Source organism: Hesperophylax consimilis, chromosome 29, assembly GCF_061612785.1.
Source record: "Hesperophylax consimilis isolate HC1 chromosome 29, BYU_Hcon_1.0, whole genome shotgun sequence".
Classification (NCBI taxonomy): domain Eukaryota; kingdom Metazoa; phylum Arthropoda; class Insecta; order Trichoptera; family Limnephilidae; genus Hesperophylax; species Hesperophylax consimilis.
In genome coordinates, this window is record NC_142864.1 from 9972829 (window position 1) to 10000000 (window position 27172).

The 27172-nt window shown below is 32.5% G+C and overlaps 1 protein-coding gene across 1 annotated transcript in view; it reads right to left on the reverse strand.

Moving 5' to 3' along the window:
- Ca-alpha1D (Ca[2+]-channel protein alpha[[1]] subunit D) overlaps positions 1–27172 on the reverse strand; it is a 229062-nt gene that overhangs the window by 45332 nt on the left and 156558 nt on the right. Inside the window, exons 20-28 of the mRNA XM_089649395.1 lie at positions 24647–24776; positions 18811–18977; positions 17893–17980; positions 7845–7952; positions 5428–5480; positions 3886–4032; positions 2769–2883; positions 1557–1687; positions 852–1077 (exon numbers count right to left, since the gene is read on the reverse strand). Coding sequence (XP_089505521.1) covers positions 852–1077; positions 1557–1687; positions 2769–2883; positions 3886–4032; positions 5428–5480; positions 7845–7952; positions 17893–17980; positions 18811–18977; positions 24647–24776 — 1165 coding nt within the window. The remainder of the gene's footprint in view (positions 1–851; positions 1078–1556; positions 1688–2768; positions 2884–3885; positions 4033–5427; positions 5481–7844; positions 7953–17892; positions 17981–18810; positions 18978–24646; positions 24777–27172) is intronic.

The window sequence follows — 27172 nt, forward strand, 5'->3', positions numbered from 1 at the left end:
CAATTCACATTTAATGCTTTGAATGACAAGGCATGAAATCATCAGACTATATTAGCCAGGTAATATTTTACAAATAAAGCTGTTCTATTTACATAAAAAAACAAATGATTCGTTGCAAATTTCTTAATAAATTTTCAAAAAACTTCTGTACCTTATTAACTTTAGCATACCTTTGAAACGTACACGACATACAGTGCTATTCCACACGTTTAATATAAAACAAATACAGCATCTAATTCGCCAATTAACTGAGCTCTTCTTAGTCTGAATAATATTTGTTTTAACTCTAACATTGATATTTTTTCAGATTCACTCCCTAAATTCAAACGTGGAATCATGTCAATAATTTAAGCTGTTCAATGCGCATACATACAGACACACACAAACACTCACACATACATTACACACGTCACACACACACACCTATATACTACACACGTCACCTGGTAATTAAGTAATAAACATACCACTTAGCAGACATTACAACGAAACATATCATAGGTATCCAACATGAAGTATCTTATTCCTGTATATTGTTTCATCTCTGTAAATCATGTACTGTTTGTTTCCATAATATAAAATAAAATAAATAAGAATCCAGAATGGGTAGGAATTTGTTCGTGTGTCAGGTCAGTGTTACCGGGAGTGACAGACGTATGAAATCTTTCCTCCCAATTGATTGAGAGAGTCCGCCTGGAGAGGTGAAAGGGTCTACGGCCTATCCCGGCCCACCACGCAGCTGATGGACAGACGCATTCATCGCCAAGACCTAGACAAACCTCCTCCCATGATTCCGGACTACCCTGCTAAGTCACCCAAAAGTAGCTTGCCATTTAAAAGACTTGACTTACTTTGAATCTGAAGGCAGCCAACTTGAATACAAACTCCAGCGCGAACACGGCAGTGAATATCATGTTGGCAACATCCAGCGTGTCGGTGTACAAATCTGGCTGTCTGTAGAACTTCATGGCCAGTGTTATGGTGTTTATCATGATCAGGATAAAAATGGTGTACTCAAATGGCTGTGAAGTCACAAACCACCATACTTTATATTGTATCCGATGCTTTGGGATGTATCTGAAAGAGAGATTGATGACTTTTAACATATTTGTTAACATACAAATGTAAATAAATACTCATTGCGATGATTCGAATCATAAACGATTGAAGGAATGATTTTTGACTAAACAGATTTTTGCCATACATAATAGCAAAATATAATCGTTATTAACGATAAATAATTTCACATTATTTTCAGAAAGCGGATGTTTTATTGAGAAAACAAACGGTGACATACATAATGATAATGATATTACAACCTCGTAAGCAAAAACACAAATAAATAATGTCTGAATAAATTCAACCTCTGTGAAGAGTATTAAACAAAACATAGATTTACGAACAAGTATGTCGCCAAAACTATCATTTTATGTCATTTAACGACACACAGTCAAAGCAAAGAGTATTTACTCAATGTGTAACTAAAACACCATTTAACAGTTGGGTAGTTTTGTTTACTAGTAAGGCTGTAATTGTTTATGAATAAATTAGTTTACCTTCTAACAGGTTTAGCCTTCAATGCAAACTCTATGCAGTTCCTTTGGTTCTTGTCTAATTCACAATTCTTGTATTCTTGTTCTCCCTCGTTCTGGAAGGTGACAATGACGAAACCTACGAAGATGTTTACCTGGAACATTCGAGGAACATTAATCTTTCAATAAATACATACTTCAATAACTCAATTAACCCTCAAGCGTTTGAAGGTCCAAAAAATAGTCAAAATGAATAATTCATACTTCGCGCCACTATCGTTACAATCGGTCTAACTATAAGAATTATTTCTTGTTTTTTATTATATGAACGAGATAAAAGTGAATGTACACTTTTCTTACAGATTCCCCAAAAAAAATGAATGTGTTTTAGAAATATGGAGTTCTCTCAATTTTTCTATGATTGGAGTAGAAAATTAAGTAAAAATGTGATTAGCATTTTTGACAATATTTTTCACGTTTGATATTAAAATTTTATTATTTATAAATGATAATGTTTATTTTAAATGCATGTAAAGATAAATATAATTTTCTTTAATTCAAGGCAATGCCGAGCTTCCTCGTCATTGTGGCTGTGTGTGTCGTGGACTGTCACTGGCTGGATGTGCGCCACAGTACCTACACAGTCGACTCGATATTTCGTAATCTATGGTTTAAGACATAGTAAAAGTAATCTATGGGTTGTGACAAGGCAGATTGATGGGAATAATTTCAATAATTGGTAATTGCTATCGTGATTGTGATTAAGGAATTGACATAACAATTAATAAAATGTCGTTTCTTTCCTTACAGGTAATGTTTTGTTACTGAATGCTTTTCTCTATGTAAATCTTGTGAGATTAACAAAATAAACCTCTACTTTCCTTACAGAGAAACTCAATTGTGTCTTAATTGACTGTGTCGTTCAAATCACAAGGAAAATATCATTATATGCATATACCGGAAAGATAATTTTATGTAGTTTCTAAAACAGTAATTTTTTTTACAGAAAATTAAAAAATAAGATACATATAGCGCATTTGAAATACACAGAAAACATTGCAAACTGAACAAATGTGATGAAAATACTGAAGGGAAGTACAGTTTGTTTATGTGAACCCCAGTCAAGAGCCTTACAGTCTGGAGCCAGTGAGACTATTGCACTCTAAAATAAGACTATGAAGAAAGGGAAGAGGAAGAAGTATGTACATTAGTAGTAAGAATGCTGTAAGTACTTACCATGAAGAAAGCTATGATAATAATATATATAATATAATAGGCGGCAACTATTGGACGGAAGTTGTGTATTGGACCATAATCTTCATCGTTCGAGTCTATTGACACGTGGAGGAGGCTGCAAACATAAAGCAAGTACTTATAAACTTATGCACTAATAAACTAAAGCACTTATAAAGTTATGCACTTATATGTACTTAATTGTAAAACATATAAATATTAGCTGATGAATATATGAATTGGTAACGAGGAATGGCGAAAGTAAACTGAATTCTGTAGAAATGAGATCTTTGATGCATATATGTACTAAAACAGTGTATAACCATATTAAAAATGTGGAGAACCGGAAAGAATGTAAGCGTAACGGTTAAGATTGAGAAAGCTACGCTTAGATGGTTCGGGCGTGTAGAGTGGATGAACGAAGAAAGGAGTGAAAGAATAAGTTGGGAAGACCTTTTTTTCCCAACTGCTCCCGTCCGTCCAGAGCCAGTGATACTGGCATCCTCAATTGAGATATTTTGAGAGGCTTCGTTCGATTTCAAGCACAAAACTGGTTTTTATTTATTTTCTAAATAATTTTATACGAAAGCAAAAAAGTTAATCAAGTGAAACTGTCACAGATAATCTTAGCTATAATACTGTATTTTTTAAAAGTTGTTTCCTTTACGCGTTCATACATTTCTATTGAAAAAATGTTTTTTTTTAGTAGTTTACATTTATATTTTTTATTGAGTAATTTATTTTTTATTTGAATTATATTCAAGCGAAACAATAGGAAAACCTTCAATTTATCTAAAACATATTTTTTGGTATTCATAATGTACACCAATTCGTTATAAAGATTAATCAAAATAGTGATTTAGCATTAAGCTTCCCCTTAATCAAATAAAATTTATTTCCGGATATCGGGATTCGAACCCGCAACCATCGACTTGCTAGTCGAGTGCCTTACCCCTCGATCATGGAGGCCATCAAGAAAACATGGCACGATCAAGTGAATCTAATACTTAGTTAAATATTTACTCTGGGTTTTATGCCGTGTCTCTCATACAAGACTTCGATCGCACATTCAAAACTTACAGTGATAGTACACGGGCAGGGTGAACTGAAAACAACTTACTTGGGCCATCCTTCAAACGTGGATACAGTAAAAAGTGTCAGCATTCCCTTCATTACATCGTCAAAGTGAAACCGGTTCCTTTCCCATTCTCTTTCCTTCATGGACGGCTTTGTCAAGTCGCCATTATCAAATACCAGGTAGGTACCCCTGCAAACACATAAACAACAGTCACTTATATATGCCACGGTATTATTACAAAGTAAAGATAAGTGTTACGTCCATAGATAATAAAAACAAAGAGGTTTACGGCTGGCTTTAGGAGTGGCAGCTTACCACATCAAACTACATATTGAAAGGTGGGTAAAACCCTAGCAGTGGAAGGAATGGGGGAGGGCACCCGGTATAAGACAATCCAAAAGTACTCATAAATGGACAAGTTCCCTAGACGAACCGGGCAACTATTCAATAAGGACAATGCACTCAGGAACTCGTACGACTAATAACGGGACACTGTCACCTCAGGAGACATATGCAGCTGTCAAGGAAATTTGAAGAGGATGAAGAGATTTCAATGTCCTGCAATGTTGGGAACAAGGCTTAGATACCTGGAAAGACACGTTGTGGAACCAGAACAACCCGGATGAATTTTTATAAAAAGGACCGGGTTACTGTTAAAGGAATCAGGTAAAATAATGGGCCCATGCAAACCATCTGTTTTATAAATAATAAACAAATATGGCATAAAAGCACGTTAACCGTAGCCGAGCTACGACCAAACTGCACGGGCTATCAAAGTGACTGCACCAATTTGTAGTAATATAGGTGAATGATGTTGGCGACACACGTCATGCGCGTACTAATAATCTACCTTGTTCTATTATCTATACCAAATTGCTACTTTCACCAATTGAAATAGTGCCATCGCTAATGTAATTTCAACTTCCACAAAGTGTTTTATTTAAAGAGGAATCTACCCTTTTGTTCTTAAGCCTAATTTAAACAATTGGTCCTTCGAGCCGGATGCTGGTTCTTGATATGGCTTCGACGCGATTCCATCGATTGATTTTTCTTTAAAAATCGCGCACTCCGATTGTATTTTGCCATTCGGCTCGACGGATCAATTGTTTAAATTAGGCTTAAGAACAAAAGGGTAGATTCCTCTTTAAATAAAACACTTTGTGGAAGTTGAAATTACAGCTAAGTTTAAGTGACTAACTTACTTTACTGTTATCAGAACGCTAATTATGGATTATTTCTGTTATACTGTCATTTTGATGACAATTAAATCAAAAATCAGCACCATTTTGAATTTTCAAAGTTTGAATGATCCTCACGGACGATTGTCGACCCGTTTCAGCTTTTGATCAAATTGTGGTCAGCTATCAAGCATAAATAACAACACAAACATTATGCTTGACCGATGATCACATTTTGATGAAAAGCGGAAACCGGCGATTGACGGGGACCGTTCAAGTGTAAAAATTTCAAAATGGTGCTGATCATTGATTTTATGACTTTTGTGTTTGCATTGATAGCACCGAACTGTGCGTATAAATTATATTTTCATTTAGTTTCACTTTAACTGATAGAACTTTAACTTACTTGCATTCTAATTTCGTCATCTTTGAGCCATCAGTACATGAGAAAAACTTCCCCTAAAATAAGTAAAATTAATTAAAATGTTGTTAAATTATTTATAAGATTTTTTTCTAGCATAATATCATTACTAAGTACATAAGATATAATCTTTTTATTTTTTTCTAATTAAGTAATGTAAATTTTTAAATGAAATTAATCTTTTGTTTATGAGACAAAGCAACTCAACTCTCGAAAACTCAGTTCTTTTATTAATTAAATTCAAGTATTTAATTTTTAATTGAATGTTTTTTTCAAAATTATTGTTTTCATGTAGGTAAACTGGCGGAAAAGTTAAAATATTGAATTGAAAACAGTATTTATAATGTGCAGTGTACGGCCGTCCATAAAATAATATGTCCCACCATAAGGGGTGAAGGGAAGGGGAAATAGTCGTTAAGTGTCTCAAATGGGAAAAGGGGTTTGTCATGAAGTCACATTGTCGTACTACTCATATTTACTAACTAAAGAGGCTGTGTTTGTGTCAGTTTGCATGCAGCACCAAAGATGAAAACCACAGACATAGGAATTAATAGACGAGAAGATAATGGCGAGGGGTAAAATCAACTGTTGAAGAACGAAGGGAGTGAAGCTGACTGTGATTCGTCAATAAATCAATCTGACAGTAAATAGGCATCTCGCATTATAATATCACCATTTACTTCTTAAAAGTAAAATCTGCTTTTGAATGAATAGACATTTTTACATGGGAGCGCAAATTACTCGCCACGTTATGAACAAATTTGCGAAGTCCAAATTCGGCAAAAAAATTCGGTTCTATTTTCAGAGTCCAATATTTCGTTTAAGTATTTAGTTAAGACACTTTTATAAATGTTCATAATTTACTTCCCAGCAACCAACCAGCTTTGTGTTTCGCGTCCAGACGTTTCTCGATGTGATAGTATATGTTTCTAAAACTGATCTATATTATACGATGTGAATATGCTTAAAACAAAGTAAAATAATGCCTACCTATGGAATGTAATACGACAATTGGGTTTATTCTCTTTTTCAAATCTATTTTTACAAGTTTTCATAGCACAAGTCAACATTTTGCCGTGTTATTTCGTAAAATGAACCGATGATGCCTCGACCATAGTTCGCACAAGAATGATGACGTCACGTTTTCAAATTTCACTTGAGGCCATACGCGAGCACAGCCGGCTCCAATGGAACCGGTATGGGGAGTGGGGATAATACGCTTTTAATCACTTAGGGCAGGTCTACTAATATTCATATGTCTATGATGAAAACCAAAGACAATTTATTTGTACTCTTTTTTTATGATATTCTGGATTAAGGCGATGCACTACGCTGTGTAATATTTTGAATCGAGCCGATATCAATAACACACCTTACGTAGATGGCGATAAGGCTTAAATTCCCACTTAACACCATCAACCAGTTTGTGATTTATGCAAGAAAAAAACATGGCCAAAAAGTGCATTTTATTTTATTTTGTGGATGTTCAGGCACAAATATTTAAATGTTTTTCGATCATTTTATGAATAACTTAATTTGCCACATTATACAATAAAACCATAACCGAAAATGGGTTCGTAAGTAGGAGATTTTGAACTTTAAAGCAGTTTTCATAGGCCTTATACATTATTTTTTTCTGGGCTTATAAAAAGACTTATCTAATAAATACTCCATTATTTGAAAGACCAGGATGTATTCTACTCGCAGTATTTAATTAAAGAATCTGAAACATTTCTAGGCGACCAAATTTTCATCGCCTTAACTACTTTAATTAGAAGTCTATAATATAGCCGGAAATTTGTATGTCCCGCTAAAATTCTGTTATTTTGAGTTTTTTATGTCAAATTTGAAAAAAATCTGTGTTTATATTTTAACCTTTGTTGCAAAAAAAAATTTTAATGTTCAGATTGAAAAAGAAGAAGTTATCTTGAGTTTTCTATGTGATATTGATTCATCAGTATCTCGCTTGTACCACGAGTTTCCAGACACTGTGTATATCTGATTTTAATCAATTTTTTAATTAATTAGTACATATGGAAAAGTGAGCTGCGTCCAGTAGTAGATGCTCTCAGTATCACCCTGGTAAAAGAAGACTGCCTTTAAGAAAGAAACGTTGGTTGAAACAGCTTTAGCCATGTTTAGTGTTCAGATTTGAAGAGCTCGATATTTCCCAACCTTCCTTTTTCCCATCTTCTTCCTATTCCCGCTCCTTTTAACCTCGCAACATACCCCATATGACAGTTGGAATTTTAGTGTTGTATTCATGTAAAACAAAAATATAAATAGTGAGTTTTATGAAATCAATTATAATATGTTTATTATATATGGACGGCCCCTATATAAAAGAGTATGATGTGCTTATGTATATATATCTTGTTATGTCGAATTTGTGTATTACATACCTTGAAGAGTTGAACGCCAATAACAGCAAACATGAACTGAAGTAGATAAGTCACTAACATGATGTTTCCTATTGTTTTAATGGCAACAATAACACATTTTACTACATACTACAAGTCCCAAAAACACAAAAAATTACACAACTCAATTTCCCATACAAAATTGATTATTATACAATTTTTTTGTGGGTACATTAAATTTTTTACAAAGGATTTTTTTTATATTTGATAAAGGTAAATGGGAAATGACGATTTTTTTAGTATGCGATGAAGGTACCATTCAAATTGTTAATTATTTTTACAAACATCACAGGATATAATGTAAATGGGACACAGATCAAGCGATTATTTGGTTCCAGAGGTGTGCAGCAGTCAAAATGGCCGATGGGTTCAAAATGGCCGATGGATTCAAAATGGCCGATGGTAATTCAAAATGGCCGATGGGTGGAGGGTCCAGGAGTCACGTGGCGGGCAGCAAGGGAGGCGGAAAAGATAAAAACACACACGCATTATAGCATCTACCATATTATTGTATGTAGATATTGTTTCAGTGGCTCAGTGAAAGAACAAGACATGTCAAAAATCCAATTTAAAATTCCTATTGAAAACCACCTTTCGCAGGAATTTTTAACAAAGTGTTTTATGTTTAAAATTATTTACTTTAAAGATCAGATAAAAAAATCTATTTATTGTCGTATCGCGTAAGTGACAGCTTGCCCCAGCAGTTCCTTAACTTTTTGTGTAACCATCTTTTTATTTGGCGAGAAATCTAAAATTAAACACTACCGACACTATTTGAGAATTGAGTCGTCGACTTGCAAAACCCACTCAGGAAATTTCTGTTCTTTCTGATACATTCACAAAAGGTGCTTTAAGTAAATTTTATTAATAAATAGTTAAAATTTTTCGCTAAATATCAAAAGAATGATCTATAAATAAGCTTAAAAGGTATATTCAAATTGTTCCAAGCAGTTTTTCGTGACATCTACAGATTTCCGAAAAATTCCAGAGCAGATTTTGCAAATCGATGACTCAATTCACAAGGATTAATAAAAAAATCTTAAATTTTTATTTTCCATTTTTTGCTTTATATTTCAAATTTTGACGGCCCCCGCATTCCTAATTTCTACCTATTTATAAAAAGTTTCTCTTTGACTCTAAGTTTTAAGTTCTAAAAAAAATATATGTTATTTTTGAAGATAATATCTATACATTTGTAATGCTGAAATGTTAATTATTTGAAATTCCCTCAATAGAAAAAAATCGCAAAGTAAACTCCGAAAATTATTAAAAACACGTTTTGTTCTTTATTTAATATGTTATAGGCATGAAAAAATTCACAATATTTCTTTAAATGCTACTAAAGCATTTGCCGAGAGATTTTTGCTCTATTTTAAAGGAGTCGTGTTTTATCTAATATTTTCACCATTTTCGCTTAATTTTTATCGTTTTTTTTAATATTAGCATGCTCCCTCTAACATTTGTATTTATATATCTCCCTTTCAAACCATCTATGTACGCTTAAGCCGCTGTCGTAAATATGATCCGTGATGTTTGAAAGTCGACGATGATATGATAAAAAATATATCACATTTAATAAATCTCAAGCAATATCGTTAAAAAGTGTCGCATTGAACAGTGGTTTTTCTTTCTGCAAATTGAGTGATCTTTTGACAGATTGGATTTGAATAGAAAACTGTCACAAGTGATTGTTCTTACACTAAGCCACTGAAAATGATATAAACACGGAAAACAGTGCAGGCTGGAAAAATGGTATGAAAACAAAAAGTACAAATCATTTATTAATTATTTCAAAGAAATCGAGGATTTCGTGTAAATCAACCATATTAATAAAAACCAATATTAAATTAATAACTCGTTGATCTTGTTCCACACTTTGTGGGTGTATTTTGATTTTGGAAAAGATCTTAAAAATACGCAACGTTATTTTGAAATAAAAAATTACTAATTTTACCATTGTTCCTACATAGACTAGCGCCACACCTTATATTGTAAAAATGACACATCAATGGTTTTGCCATTCTATGAATGGAAGATAACCTTTGAAATGCCGGATTCCGGCAAGTTTTGACTTCCATCGATGCTGGGCATTAAAGGCATTCTGCGCACCGTACACTCGCAGATTGTAGTCTTGCAATAACTCACTTGTGTTTTACAAAATCATGTTTTTGTAAATTGTCTTAAACATCTTATCATAAGGAGTGTATATATTTATCAAAATTAAATTTTTAAAATATGAACGGTTTTCCTAGAATACTTTTTCTGCCGTATGTTTTCAATAATATAAAATTAAGACACACAAATAAGGATATTTTTCTCTTTTATTGTATTTTCATAAGCGTTAATCAAACATACTAATTTCAATGTTTGTCCCTGTGAAATTTGTCACCATGAAATCTGGTTTAATGAACTCAAATTAGCTTTGAATTTAAGTGACATATTCAAAATTGCAATCAGTTTTGTGAAGAGTTCAGACAAGCAACAAATCACCTACATACTTAAATATAGTATAATATTTTATTATTTCAAAAATTGGAACTGATTTGTCAAAAATCAAGAATTGAAACTATCCTGTGATTTTTCAGGTGTGCAGACGCCTAGGGCAAGTAGATTCTAAATAAAAATAAAGTCTTCTTGAGATGAGATCTTCCTGTAAATACATACAGTAATGTATAATTGAAAATCTGAAATAATTTTGCTTTCACCTTATTATGTGACTTGTGCTGTGAACATCAAGCCAATCAGCACTCTAACATGCTACCATTAAGTTTTACAGTATAAAACCCATGAAAAGATATTGTTGGATGCCGTTGCCATAAGGCAACTCCATATCGCTAGCGTACCCGATAGGCATCTACGGCACACTGGAGGTTAAGCGTGGCACTAGTTTTTAGAATTCTATGTTAGCATTTAACCTTTGACTAATTTTAAACTCAAAATAATGATGATAAAAGTATGAGAATGAGTGTGACAACATTTTAGCAATGTACATGCTGAAAATTCCTGCAAAAAATCAACACATGTTATTATGTTCATAAGATAAGGTAAGGGGCACGCTTCACAATATTAGAGATGCATTCAATGAATGATATATTTCTAAGGGTCACCAATCATTAAAGGAATGCCTTTTCTCTAAGGGAAAACAAATAAAAATAGGAAAAACAAACAAATAATAAATCGTCAAGAATCGTTTTGGATTTGCCAGAACAAAAAATTCAAATAAATTTTTCAACAAAATAAAACAAACACCTTTGGGTTGGCACCAACATTTGGTTTTGTTAATAATAGAATTAAATATTAAGATATTTACACTGTGTATAATATTTTTTTTAGTAATATTTTAAATTTTGATCTGAATATTATATACTGTTAGTCCAGAGTATAAGGACCTAACATCGAACACCAATGTTGTGATATAAAAAAAAAATCTTTTGAAATTTTTGTTTGTAATTTGGGTGCTTGCTACGCATTGCTAAATGAACTTAGGTATACTGTTGGCTTACAATTAAATTTGACTGAGTAGGTAGTTAAAAAAGGTTACTGATTGGTTTTTATTTCGCTCGGTAACGTCAAAAATCAAATTAGAAAAGATGCCAATAAACATTTCATCTTTCCGCCATCTTGAACTTTTGACATTTGGATGGTTCCCATTAACCCATTATCGCGTTTAGTCAAATTGTGATCATCTGTCAAGAATAACAAAATGACTGTTATGCCAATTGATGTTATGTCATGTCGTGTATGATGTCAATTTGATAAAAAGCTGTGATCGAAAAATAACTACAAATTAAGCCGCTACATAAGGGGCTGAAGATAGACAGGTTTCCCGGCCAAGGGGAGTCATTAATTATGATATTTTTCTCTGATCACCCTACCACACGAAAGAAGAATTAGAAAAGCTGAAATGGGCCGAAAATGGCAACCATTCAAATGCCAATAAATCGTATTGTCGATTTGATGGAGTTTGTAAAAATTAAATGTTGCCAAAAAAATATAAGGAAATGTTGTCATGACGAGTCAAACTGCATGTACATCGTTAAATTTAGTTGTAAGCCGGTAATACAGTATTTTAATGTTTTTTTTTTGATTGGACAATTCCAAATGACCTTCCCGACAATTTACGATTTGAGCAACGGAAGGGTGAAGCAAAATTTAAACAATATTAAGGAGTTTTAGATAAAAACCAAAGTTAAATGTGGAGATACAAACCAAACAGTATCACACTGGTGTTCACATGCTAAGGCAGTTGTTTATGGTTATTTCTTTATTTAGGATTTCTCTATGGATTTAAAGCTACTGAACCTCATATTGTTATCTATGATGAAAACACTTCTTAGATTAAATAAAACAAATATTTATTAACATCAATTATCAGAATTTTTATTAACCCTATCGACCAGCTTCAAAAGAACAAATAATTCAGAAAGAAATAATAAACCGGTCAGTGGTTGAGTGGGCATAGCGCTTGGGTCTCACCCGAGCGTCGCGTGTTCGATTCCTCGGCTGGCTAAGTCCTCCATCACAACACAAGCAACATTTTCGGCTTTCTGTGGTGGTAGTAGGAGATTTTCAAACATTGTTGGGTTATTCGTAACCCGGGAATGTTTGTCTTTCTTTAAAAAAAAAAAAAAAAAAAAATATAAGTTAGAGACCTGACTAATTAACTATCACTCCGTTTCTCCAAAGCGGTAGGTAGATTGGATAAGATAGAGCACCATACACTTCTGCCTTGACACACAATCCTTGCTTTATTCACATTCATGCATTGTCTAAAGGTTTGTCAACACGCTGCGACTTGAATGCACAACTGGGTTTTTTGCAAAATTGCGCAAAAACACCGTACACTGTCTATATCACAGTGACTTGCATGCGCAAACAGTTTGTGCAAAAGTCGTCACAATAACGCAAGCCAATTGCTATTATACAATTTTACTGTCTTAATGAATTTACTTATTTGTGCAAATTAACATTCGCACAAGCTGTACGTGTGCCGTTTTGCCATCTTAACATACATGCTTACTTTTGCAAATTACCGATTGTGCAAGTAAGATTGAGCGTATAGACAAACCTTAATATATACTCTTCTGTTATTGTTGACATTACCCGACTCAAATATACGATTCACTGATTGTGCCATGTCTTCCTCGGGAGTCCCGACTCTTTTTCTACTATTTGCTTCAGCATCATATATTTTCCTGGCATTCGTTCATCCGCTACATATGTCCAAACCACTTACGTATCCCTTTTTTAACCTTGTTCAATACGCTTTCTCCAACCTCGCATTCTTTCTGAATTTCCACATTTGTGACAGTCAAACATGGTTTTACCATACAAACGTCTCGGGGATTTCATTTCATCATGCAGTATAGTTTCATCCTTCCTCTGTTGGTTCCATCTCTCACTGTCACACATCAGTGTTGGTATTAGCACTCCATTATGGACTGCTAACCTGACTTCATTGGACAACTTTTTATAATCCAATCATCGAAACAACGTTAATGACTCTCAAATGAAAAATGTGAAACAGAAGACAAAAAAGATTGGGTCGCATCTGGGTATTAAACCCAGCATCTCTTCCTCGCCGGAGAAGTGCTCTGACTACTGAACTAATTCGACCATATCAACTTACTTAATTTTTAACTGAATCATACTCCCACTGATACCAATCTAAGCTACCAACAATATCTTCATTTTCATAACGCTTATTTTTTGGCTGCTATCTTTATGTATGATTGCAAGATTCTACCAGAATTAAATTGCAATCTAGATAGTGTGTTGGATAAATATATCTATTTTAATTTTAATGTGCGACATATATTGGAGTCATCCATGTGGCAGCTTTGCTGGACTACCTTTTTTTTAATATAAAACCTGTATTATCTACGATGTATTATTAAATTGATATAAAAAATATATTCAATACTTTTATAGTGGGAAAATTTTACAATTAAAACCTCAAATTGTAATTACATAATCATTGACGACAGTATTAGTGACTCTCAAACGAAAAATGCGACAAAGCAGATGTTCTGGGTTCGATTGCCAGATGTTTAATATTGTCTTCAATTATTAAATATTACGAATCATTAATATTTCTTTCTGTATTTCTGGTGTCCATAAAGGATGTGTTCTTTTGAAATTGGTAGATGTTTTAAATAAATTTAGTAGTTATTACAACAAAGTATTTGTTAATAATAAATTTAATGAAATATTTGGTTGTGTATTTATTACGTAACGCTAATAAATTTGTTGTTAAAATTATTTCACGATTGTTAGATTCATAAAAACGTGAGAAATTAATTAAATACACTGTGGAAATAAATCTATTGATTCAAAAAAATAAGTGTAGTCATCAAATGAGGTGAAATAGCTGATTAGTAGCACTTGGTCATTAAGGAGCTAATAAATAAATAAATTACATACCTTAGAAATTGATGAAAGACGTCTTTGTGTAAAAAATAATTGATAAATAATAAAATAAATAAATTTTAAAGAGTAATAAAGAATGTCCAGAGAAAGAATTATGTACTTAAAAATAAGAGTTTTTGAGAATTGAGTTGCAAACAAGAAACATAAATTAATATTAACTGAAATTTTTAATAAGTAAACATAAATGTAATTACAGCTTGACACGGATAATTTTGCAGCAAGTAGCGTCGAAAACATAGATATTTTAGACACAGCAAAACAAAGACCAATTAATCATTTAAAAAATATTATAATTTATTTCAATCATTAAAATGGAGTAACACTTTTAATTGCTTTCCGCATAGCTGACTAACACAACTCAAAATGGCAATGGTTTGTGCTAATTCTGAAATGAATGAATCTTGAGAATAATGTTTTGTGTGGTTTCGTTTTTCATAGATTATTTGTAACAATCAAAAACTATTAGGGTGGAGACACATTACACTATAAGCATCAAAGTGTTTTACATAACACCATATCGCTCGCAATACAATCCCATACAGACCTGTCACACCTGACAGATGATGTGTTGTAAGTGTGGAAGTCGCGATGAAACGATAATGGGTCAGATCAATTTACAGAGCGCTGTGATCTGTCAAGGTGACAGATTCCATACAAAAAAATGATACTCCGCGGCAGTTCCCCAATCGATCTGTGATACTTCAGCATGTGATCTGCAGATTGCAGATACCTATGCAGATTGTCACATGACGCTTATAGTGTAATGTGTCTCAGGCTTTATGTTTCAAGAAACCCAATTGATTATATTTTGATTTGCTAAAACACAAAAATATGACCGCCTGTAAAGTTATCCGTGTCAAGCTGCATTACTTTAACCCAAAGGTGCGGAAAATCATTGAAAAAATTGAACTTTAAAATTTGTCTTTTTTAACGACAAATTTAAAAAAATTATCACTTTTAAAAAACTTATAAAAAAGCACTTGTCGAAAAAATGTGTGAATGTTTTACTGTTTTCAAGTAACTAAAAGCTGTATTTAATGTTAGCACTATTGAATAGGAACATCTTCTATGTAAATAAAGAAGAGTGTCTGTGGTGGGCGGCGTGATTTTGATTTTTGTACACATCTACAATTTTATTCAGAGTTTGATGAAATTTTGCAAACTTAACCTTCAAAATAAGAGGAAAGTCACTTTGTATATGAGATCTCGAAAAACTTTGCATAAAGCTCGGGCAATGCCGGGGTCTTCAGCTAGTCATAATAGAGGCGTCGCAGATTGAATCCTTCGCTAGATAAGTCCACCATCATTACAAAAATACCTTTTCCTGTTAAAAAGATGGAAGTTGGAGGATTTCAAATATTGTCAAGTTATTCGTAACCCAGGAATTTTCTACTCAAGAAAATATATTATAATGTATTACAAAGAATAAAATATATTACAGGGTGTCCCGAAACTAGTGGTACAAGTGGGAAACCGGTGAATTTACATCATTTAGAGACGCCAAAAAAACTATTTTTTCGATTTGTTTTTTTGTAACTTTTTTCTATTCTTGTCTTTTCGGCAACAGTTAAAAAAAACATTTGGGGCAGTGTTTATGCTTAGAAGCATTTTTAAAGGCAGTCAATAGCTAATAGTAACCCCTAATGACCAACTCGTAAAAAAATTATAACTTCGGACTGACTAGATTTATTCGAAAACGAAAGGCCAAATAAAAAAAAAGAGATAATACAAAATCGACTCCAAATGTAATGTAAATTTACCAGTTTCCCGCTTGTACTGCTAGTTTTCAGACACCATGTATGATCACAGTATGTGCGTAAAATACAGAATATTAATTTAGCCAAATATGATTACTAAATCATGAATTGAGTAGGAAAGTTTATATAAAACATTCAGACACCTTTGCGACACCCAGTGCTGGTGGTTGGGCAGGATACGGGATACAGGGTGGTGGGAAATGACCTAGCGTCCCCTTACCTTGAACATTTGTACGCCCATTACGGCGAACATAAACTGGAGGAGGCACGTGACCAATACTATGTTTCCTATGGTCTTTACCGCCACTATCACACATTGTACTACGTGCTACAGACAGAAATCAAACCCATTAAAATAAACAGAAGTTCAATGATTCATTATAAATAGAAATTCCTAAAAACTATGAAAAAAGATGTACATAAAAATATATTATATATCGGTAAAACAAACTCTTTATTATCGAAAGTTCGTAAAACCGGGAGTCACCGCTATAAACAAAAGTCAACAAAGCAGAATAATGTAATTGTCAATTTTCACTAGAGCTGAAAGATCAGTAGTTCAATTATCACTATACATAGTTGAGCATCAAACAGGCATAAAGGCTCAATGTAACCTAATCATAAGTTTTTAAAAAATCACATAATAATGTAGGTAAATGACAATTTTAAGAGTAAACTTAAAATTATTCACAGCTCTTTCATGGATGGAGCTAATTTAATTATTTTAGGATGAACACTATTTGCAAGTTACTCTTTAAAATAATAATATTGATAATAAATTGTTTTTTTGCAACTGTACATACGGTATATCACCCTCACCCAAACGCCTTATCACTGACAGTTATTGTAGTATGTATGGTGATAAAAATTGCTGTTTGTATTTTGTATATGCAAACAATAATGTAATCTAACCAAACGCCTTGTCATTGACAGTTATTATAGTATGTATTGTGCAAAAACGTATTTGTATTGTGTATATGCTAATAAAAATGTAACCTAAAATAATTTATTGCTGTATACGAACCTATATTAAACATTTATAAGTAAACCATAGACAAAATGCGAGAAATAATTAACTAAAAAATCTGCCTCAACACAGGTTCCCCTAGTGAGGCAGGTTATGCACAGCTTAAAATATAGTATATTATGCCATATCTTTATAACACTCGTACATATTTATTCAACAATGTCATTGTTACTAACTTACATATAGGTTTTTTTACTTACTAATGATATATTATATATTCTGTAATTTTTTTTTGATGAAATAAATAAATTTAAATTTAAAATGCATAAATATTTTTCACCGCATGAAAACTCAATTCTTTCAAGAAAGACATACAAATACAATATTATCGGTGGTTCTGGAAAGAATTTTATACAGAAAAAAATATTTATTCACATCCATTATATTATGTCGAATTTCAAAAAAAAATATCTGGATATTTTGAACACAACTGTGTCAAAAAAGTGTTCTTTTCCTAAAATAATTAAATTAGTTCCATCTGTGAATGAGCCGTTTATGAATAATTTTATAATAAAATATATAAATTTGTTTTAGACCACTTTAATTTGAATTGCACTCTACCGGTTTCGGAAGCACCCTAAAATTTATATCTTTTATTATAAATTATGACGAGCCACAAAGTAAATGCTTATTACAAATATGAATAATTTTATGTTTAGCCTAAAAGGCTCTAATAAAAAGATCACACAAAAACGTACTCTACTACTTAGGTAATATTTTATATTTTCAAACTGTAAAAGCTTTGTGTTCAATACCGGTTTGTGTTATAGATATAATATAATATATATTGATAAATGTGAAGAGTTTTGTTACAAACCTTAAGGCCTTTTGCTCTGTTTATAGCCCTGAGGGGCCTCAATACCCTCAGTACTCTGAGGATCTTCACCACGGAAATAGCTCCAGAACTGAAAACAGCGAAAGGGTATTATTAAAAATGTACACTTCTGTTATTCTGCCTCTTCACATGATCTGGGTTATTTAATAATATCAAATAAATCTGCCTTTTTCTTTTCCAAGCCGTTATTGGTTTGTAACGAATGTAATCAATTTACAAAGTTCACACTCAACGCTTTGCATATGACGTGATTAAACTTGTGATGCGTGCCTTTCTGGCTTCCCATTGGCAGTGTAAAGGAATATGAACATGACCAACTTATGTGTTGCGATTTGAGGTTAATTTGGAAAGAAGCGTGCTAATTTTTCGAAACGATGCAACGGAATTTGATTGGGAGATGTGTTATGAAATGGTGGAAAACTAGCTGCGTGGAGCATGAAAAAATTCCTTTCAGTGATTTGTCAATAAATGAATCTGCTTATAACTAGTCCTTTTTTTAATGTCAAGCGAATTACTCGCTGCGCGATACACGTAATTAAGAATCCCAAATCGGGCGAACAAAGGATGATAACAAAACAGAATATTTTACAAATGTTTTATAATTTACTAACCATAGAAAAAATTTATACGAGAAATAAGAGAGAACGCATTACGCAAAAAAGTCCCACAATAAACTGTCACCTTAATTTAGCAAACTTTACTAATCTACGCTGGGCTTGATTTTTTCGATATGCATTCGTCGGCAGTCAAAGTATGAATGATGTCATAGACATGCTTGAACCCTCAGAGCAAATGAAATCCAGATTTTGCATTAGGGCATGTCTATGTATTCTTTGGTCTAGTATATACATAAAAAATTAGCTTAAAATAAGGAGTTAATAAAAACAGTTTAAAATTTACCTAAAGAACATGGATATAAGTGAGACGCAGACCACCAGCAAGTCCAGGAGATTGAAGGCAGACCTGCAGAAGGCGCCCTTGTGGAACACGAACCCGTATGAGATAACTTTCAGCATCAGCTCCACAGTGAACACCGTCGTGAAGAAGTAGTCAAAGTAGTTGAGGATCTGCAAGCAGGAGGAGGTCACCGCTGATTCCACTAGCTACTGGGACTACGCACAACACCGACTAGTCAACCAACCAACTTCAGGAAGCAATCACAATCATCTCAACTATTTATTGTGTTTACTAGTCAATCTTTTGGAACTTCCGATTTTCAACGTTCAACCAAGTTTCTGCAGTAATCAGTGCATTAATGGATCTATCCTGAAAAATCTAAATTAACCTAACCTTACCTATTTAGTAGTATTATTTACTATTCACTTAACCCCTTGTCTGATAAACGGGTCTACCATATTTATGAGTGCAAAAACTGCTCCGTAAGCTATTGTTGATTTCGAGATAATCGTAAAAAATTGTTTGTGATACTTTTTATATAATTTCTTTAACTTATTGAAGCTTATCTTCATTGTAATAGTGTTTATTGAAAGAATAATAACTATTTTCAACGAATATAAAAATAGGAAAGACAGAAAAAAGTAGGTTATGACAGAAACTGGATTTTTACTGTATATTTAGTCAAAGCAATTTGCTCCTCTGGAGTTGTACAAGATGTCCGGGATAAGTGCAGCAACTTCAGGAGGTGATTGTACATGATATTTTCAGGTAAAGATGTTTAATTGTGCAATTGCTTAACCTTTGGAAAATCGTTTGGGTACCAGTGACAAGAATTTTTTTCCCGTTGAAAAACCGTTCATGCGCTGCTGACATTGGAATTTTGCCCTAGCTGGAATTTTTTGATATGCGATTCAAACCGGTATGCATAAAATGTTTTACAGAATCGCTTGCACTTGAAACACTTTTTGATTTCCCCTCAAAGAGGGTCTGGTGTAGAGGTGAAGAGTATACACTAGAACAGATGTTTGGAACAGATATCTTAAGGTTAAACGCAACGCTTGTTATATTCTACGTGTTCATAGATGGCGTTAATTAAATACTTTTATTAAAATACGCTTTTGCAAAGTATTTCTTTACAATATTAAGAAAAATCATTTGTTTGCGCCCGTATATACGCAATATGAATATGAATCAATAGTTTTGTTCGTTTAAAAACTCAATTCTTTCGAGAAAGGCATACAAATACAATATTGTACCGATTATTCAATCCAATATTGTATTTGTATGCCTTTCTCGATAGAATTGAGTTTTTATATAGACAAAACTATGTATTCATATTCATATTGCGTATATACGGGCGCAAACAAATGATTTTTCTTAATATTGTAAAGAAATACTTTGCAAAAGCGTATTTTAATAAAATTATTTAATTAACGCCATCTATGAACACGTAGAATATAACAAGCGTTGCGTTTAACCTTAAAGATACTTTCGTAATTAGTATTTGTACTTAAGTATCGCGCGTCTTACGAGTATTGCGAGTATGTATTATATGTTTTGGGAGTATCGCACTTCTTGCGAGTATTTCGAGTCTTATACTCGCCAGCCGCAAGACGCTGAGAATGGTGTTCCTCTAACCAAAATACTGATTACCCGCAAAGCAAATGCATCAGAGGACACGAAAAAAAATGTGGGGAATTTTTCGACAGTGAATTTTTGTAGCTACCCCCATGTTGTTCTCTAGTCTGGTGTTCCAAAGGTTAAATGTCAAAACTCTTTTTGTTTGCCTATGGTTTCCATAGATACAGCTCAGACATAGATGCAACATTTCCACTCTTCAGTCCCGGTGTATTTATCGGGTAAGTTCGATCTTATGTCATAGATTTTTAATAGGTATGACTATTATATGGAAAAAAATAAAATTTGAACAGTTTGTGTTCTGTTGAGTTGAGTTTATGTTCTGAAGTTGATGTACTTTACCCCTGGACACACCTATTACCTGTTTTTATTCGCATTATATATTATAATATTATAGCTTAATTGAAGGTTGAAAATCGGAGTCCATATAATTAACTAGTAATTTACGAAAACATGCTTGTTTTAAACTAAATACAAACAGACATACCATGTTGTGTCGAATATCTCTAGGATAAAGCAGATATGTTTTAATGTTACAATCATTCTCATGTTACGGTGTTTCACAAAATTTCAAATGTAACATTGTCTTCAAATGGACAGTCAGCACCATTTTGTTTTGTTTGTTAACATTTGAAATATATTCGTTAAACGCTGATTTTAGATCCATTACAGATTTCTGATCAACTGACAAGCAACACGAAAGTTGTGCTTTTCTGTTAATCACAAATTATTCAAAAGCTGAAACAGATCTAAAATCAGCACATAACATGGACCATTCAAATGCGAAAAGATAAAATGGCACCGGTTAGCCATTTGATGACAGTTTTACATTTGAATATTGGTGAAAAATCCCAACTACTGTTTACCATAATTCCTTTCATTTTTCCTAAGTGGGTAGGTAAGTACTAATTTCCTTTTGATATAGGTAGGTACCTAATATTATTACGAAATTGATTTTCTATATTTGAAACACACCTAAAGGCTAAAAAAATCTATCTGTACAAAATACACTGTTTATATTGGCTTGAATATAATACCTATACGTATTCACGAGAATAGATTTTTTACAAAAAAAAAGCAGTAATAACTGTGTTTTCTAAGATCTTAGCTGACGGCTTTATCAATATTTACACTAAAAATAATTAAAAAGTTCATGTGAGGAGATATACACACCTATAGGGAATTAAAATATCATAAAGTTTAAAAAAAAACCCTTCACTCTGTGCAGAAAAGGGTTGTAATATTTAGAGCACAGTTGGAAAAGCTGTCTTTGTTCTATAGGTATTTCAATGGAAGATACTCGGAAGAACTAGCGTCATTGATCCCTTTGGCCCCGGTGCATAGACGGGAAACACGCCAAATGCTCGCCTTTACGACTCGTTATTGAGTTCAACAGCTCGGCCGAGGAACTATTTGCCGGCTTCTGTGTTTCCTTCCTCCTACAACAAGTTCACTCATTTCTCTCCTCAAAATACCCTCCACACAGCATCCCCTAATATGACATATGCCCTGAGGAAAATTACTATCCCAAGGGCCTCTTTTGTGAAGTTTTGCTTATTACTTATATAAAAAAAAATCAAAATAAAAGTTTTTTTAACACTACTTGTAAAGGTTTTTTTTAATTATTATATGAGGCACCGCACTTTACATGAACGCCTCTATCTTCTTTACTGTGTAAAAACAGGGTAACTGTATCGCCACCCAGCTGGACAATATTGTGAGGCGGGTTAAGGAAGTTTAAATTTGATCAAACGCCGACATGGAGGCAGTTGACATTATTTGAGTGTTATTTAAAGCTACAAATTTAAAAAAAAAATCAAAATGGCGTTGAATGCCGATTTATTATGACGTCAAGTAAGTTCAAACAGTTGGGGGAAAACTTTTAAAAAAAATGTACCTACCCAGATTTTATTTTTGTTTTTTTTACAACTTTTTATCAAAAATTTAAAAATATTATCCTGATATCCATAATCCATTCAGTCACCCACATTAAACAGTATAATACAACGTCTAGTCAACTACAATAAATTCATTCCGTTCTCTCATTAAACTTGGTTATGATTGCTATTGCATTTACCAATAAGAATATTATTGTTTGGTTAGGAAACTAATTAAGATTGAATGAATAATATTATTAGTACAATCCACTGAAGAGATAATCCTATAGAATTGTGTTATGCGCCCGAAGTTATGTAATTGAAATTATCAAACATTTTCAAATATCGAAATTCTTTCAAAATTTATTGGCCCCTCCCTAAATTGGCAATATTTGTTTTCTGTCAAATCAGAATAGATCATATTTCTAGGGATTTTATGTTCAGTGGTGTAATCTTTAACATTTCCTAATCAAATTGCAATCTTTGAACCAGTTGCAATCTTTGAACAAATTGCAATCTTTGAACAAATTGCAATCTTTGAACAAATTGCAATCTTTTAACAAATTGCAATCTTTGAACAAATTGCAATCTTTGAACAAATTGCAATCTTTGAACAAATTGTAATCTTTGAACAAATTGCAAAGTTTTTGATGTTGAACAAATTGCAACATTTGAACAAATTGCAATGAACAATAATTTTCGAATTGTAAAATAATACCATACATAATCATATTGTAACTAACAATAATTATATCTATATTGTAAGATTGCATTTTACAGGAATTACAATCAACATGAAAAGTTATTGCGGAAAACCCCCACATCTACTACAAAACTTACCGCCCAATTCCGCTGGAATGAAATGTTCATAATAATTCATTATTATTGTATTTCTTGCATGTGCGTGTGGTGTAGTGCAACGAAATTTCTTGAAGACTTTAAGTGTTAACCAATATATATAAGTTTGTTTAGTAAAATGTCTTTCTGTTTGTGCAAGTCTTAAAACAACAAGAAAATACGATAGTATTTACATTTTTTAGTCGATATTTTATTTATTTTCCTTAGTCATTTTAAAATTACTTTTATTTATAGATCTAGGTAAAACATCAGAATGAAAACAAACCCTAGGTTTAATCACATCAACTAAAGTTTTAATTGCAGATATCGTCATCTCAAAATAAGTGCTTAAGTTATTTTGCACTTAATTACTGGGTTTATATCTTTGAGCCAATATTGTAATAGCAAGTTCTCTTGAAAATAAATCTTCTCCGTCTGCATTCCCTCCCCTATAACAAAATATTCTATTTATAATATTGGGAATGCCACAGAACCACTGACAGCTATTTAAAAACTTGGTCGTTGACACAAAAAAATTAAATAGTTATATTAGATCAAAAACTTTATGAATTTCAAAGTTTTCAAACCTCACAAAGGCCCAGATAAAATGCTGAAGTACTTATAATTATAAGTCACGCAATTAGAGTTGAACCAAACAACACACACTTAACATTATTATATATACAAACACTTGCAATTGCTTATAATATACATAATACACTTCGACAGTGATGTGCTTGTGAAAGGTCACTGCAAAATGGCCATTTTTCTTGTTTACACAAAGATAGTTGCCAATAAAAATGTGCGGTGAAAAAATTAAGACAATGTTGGTAGTTCTTATTCGAAGTATGATACAGTTAAAAGTGACCGATGAGGATAGGGTCCCATTAGCTCAGTTGGTAGAGCACTGTCCCGGAAAGACAAGGGTCCTGGGTTCGAGTCCTAGATGTGACCGTATCCTTTTCTGATTTTTCTGTTTGAGATTATCGTTTAGAAATCGCTAATATTGTCTTCAATAATTAAATATTACAATTTGAGGTTTGACTCAATAAAGTTATTCCGAAAAATAAACATAATAATAATCAGTAAAGAAGAAGACAATACCAATAAATCTAAACGAAATAGAACAAGACACAGAAAATAAAATGGCTGGGTGGATTGAGGCATTGTCCCGGTAAGATCCTGGGTTCGATTCCCAGTTGTGACCATTATCTTTTTATTTTCTGTGTTTTGTTTTGTTTCATGTTTCATTTTAATTTATTTATATTATCTTTTTAATTAGTTTGAAAACGGCATTTTTTTCAATTTCACTGAAGTTTGAAACATGCCGTATGCAAGTAATGCATCTGTGTGATAGTATGTTCGGGTCAACTCTGGTGGCGATACCTGTATGCATTTTATTGTGTATATTTGATATAATGAGGTAAAAGTTGTTAAGAAGAAATATGTATGTAAGCACAAAATACTATAACAGGTTTATCACTTACAAGATTCCTCTCGGATCCAGCGTTTAAAGGATCCTCAGCAGCCAACATGGCAGAGGAGAACATGATGCAGACCAGGATGACGTTGCTAAATAGAGAGTGGTTGCATAGCCAGTGGCAGAACACTCGGAACCTTGGGGAACATTGCAGGAACATAAGTGGCATGTATAAGTGCTTGATAATGTTGTAAGTCTGCCTAATCTATGGTTAACTTGAAATATAAACTGAATAAGTTAATTTATTTTAGTAAAAGAATGCTAATCTTTTAGATATAAATACTGATGGACTGATTTATGAATTCTTGTAACACCCAGTTTATGTAAAACTGCATTCAAAATATAATCATGCAGCGTTGACTTTTGGTCAAAGAAACCTTTTCAAATCCATGTAAAGTGAGGTTATTCTATCATAGGAACTTAAAGCTCACTAGCGTTTATGCAAACACTGTAACAGTCAGAGAAATTCTAACATAACCTAACTTTGCATGGATTTGAATAAACCTTCTAATCAATAGTCAATGTAAAAACCCAGTTGGACGTAAAATCAAATAAAATTAAAACCACAATATATTTTTCGATCAAGCACTAAGGGTATATTTTGTATGCAGTTTTATATTATAAATGGCATCTTAAGCAATTTTAATCTGACTGTTAATATATTCATCAAAGATTTGCAGCCTATTCTGGCTGTAGTCTGCAGGATTGAGTTTAACAAGATGGTAGTCAACTTCCGATAGGAGGGATTACAAATCAAAATATGTTGAACAGAATAGGCAAAACCAGGATTTGTGAACGTTTACTGGAATCTTTTGTGGAAAGTTTATGACAATATTTAAATAAAAATCCAAACAACTAATTCTAGTATTAAAAATATTTCTTTCGATAGTAACTAAATTTTTGCCTAAAAGGAGACATTCATAAATCTAATTTAAAATGTCTATCTGAAAGGGAAAATAAATAATGTCCTTTAATGTATGAAATTATATCCTTAAATATAAACAGATAATTAGTTAGAAGCATTACCATAACATTATTAAATTAAAGAAAAAATACATAATAAAGATTTTATAGTAAAATCATAAAAGTTATTTATACATTCACAGTCAAATACAAAGCCACAAAACACATTCAATAGATGGCCCAATCATTACAAAACATTGAAACACAAATAAAGTAATTAAAACAACGATTATTTGAAAACAATCAATATTTTAACAAATTTATTATTTCTTGAACATCAGCAGCAGCGGTAAAAACTTTGATGGTTTTCAAGTTGCAGCTTGACATACTTGCCTCTGCAGGCGATCAAAGGAGTAACTAACAAACGCTTTTTTCTAAATTACATAGATTTTTGTATTAGAAGGATTTACACTTGCAACGCTCCCGACTGCGCAGTTAAGTATGTCGATCTGTACACAAGCAAGGGTTATAAAAATGGGGGGAAACAAATGCATATCAATAAGTACCTACCTAAAACATAAAAAACTATGCATGTTAAGGGTTTTTGCAACAGTTGGGACTTAAAATTAAAAGGTCATAAATTATTAGAGAATTGTGGCATTGTTGAGCTAAATTTGATATTTAAATAAGCAGAGAGGATGGTGATAGCGAAACCTCTAGGGATCTTACCATATGTGACCTTATTTGATTTACAATCAAATCAGCGATCAGCAACATTTCAAAATGTTGACATTTGAACGGTCCCTGTTAAATGCCGATTTTTGGCTGAATTTAAGCTTGTTAACAAATTGAAATCAGCGGTCAAACGTTAAGACTGTCATTCCTGAAAGCTGATCATAAATTGAGCAAAAATGAAACGGGCTGAGACGTTTGACAGGGACAGTTCAAATATGTAAATTGATTTCTTCTTTTGCCCAACAAATAAGCTGGGATTTGCAGAGGATTGAACTTGTGACTTCTGGATAAAAACCTTTACTGAAAGGTCTTTAGTCCAAATTACAATTTTAATCATAAGTTGTTACTGCATCCAGCTCCTCAATTAGAGTCAGGGTTAAAAAAAAATGTAGGTTAGGTTGTATTATTGTTTTGCATGCACTAGTTAACTACAATAAACGTAACGAAACTAACACTTATTAGCTACTTATTTTGGGAAAAACATACACAAAAATGTTTAAGAAAAGACTAGGAAAGGTACCTACTTATTACTAAAATTTTTAGCCAAGAAATAACAAATAAATCCAGAAAAAAGTAGCAGTATCATAAAACAAACAGGGAGAAAACTGATATGTATTTTTTTGTATTTTTCTTCATTCAAAATGCCATGTATTGTAAGAAACTTATTTGTAAAACATGAAATAATAAACACTACAGTGTTAAATATAAACATGGCTACACATAACATAACGTTTCCAAACATAACATGTATGTATTTGTTAACAATTACTACTTTTGCATTTTGATCTATATACGTTCCAAGTAAATAAACAATAAAATTGGTCGATTTGTTTAAGATACATACAAACATTCACTGTTTAAACATCAAACATTCAAAAATAAAAGTATATTGATT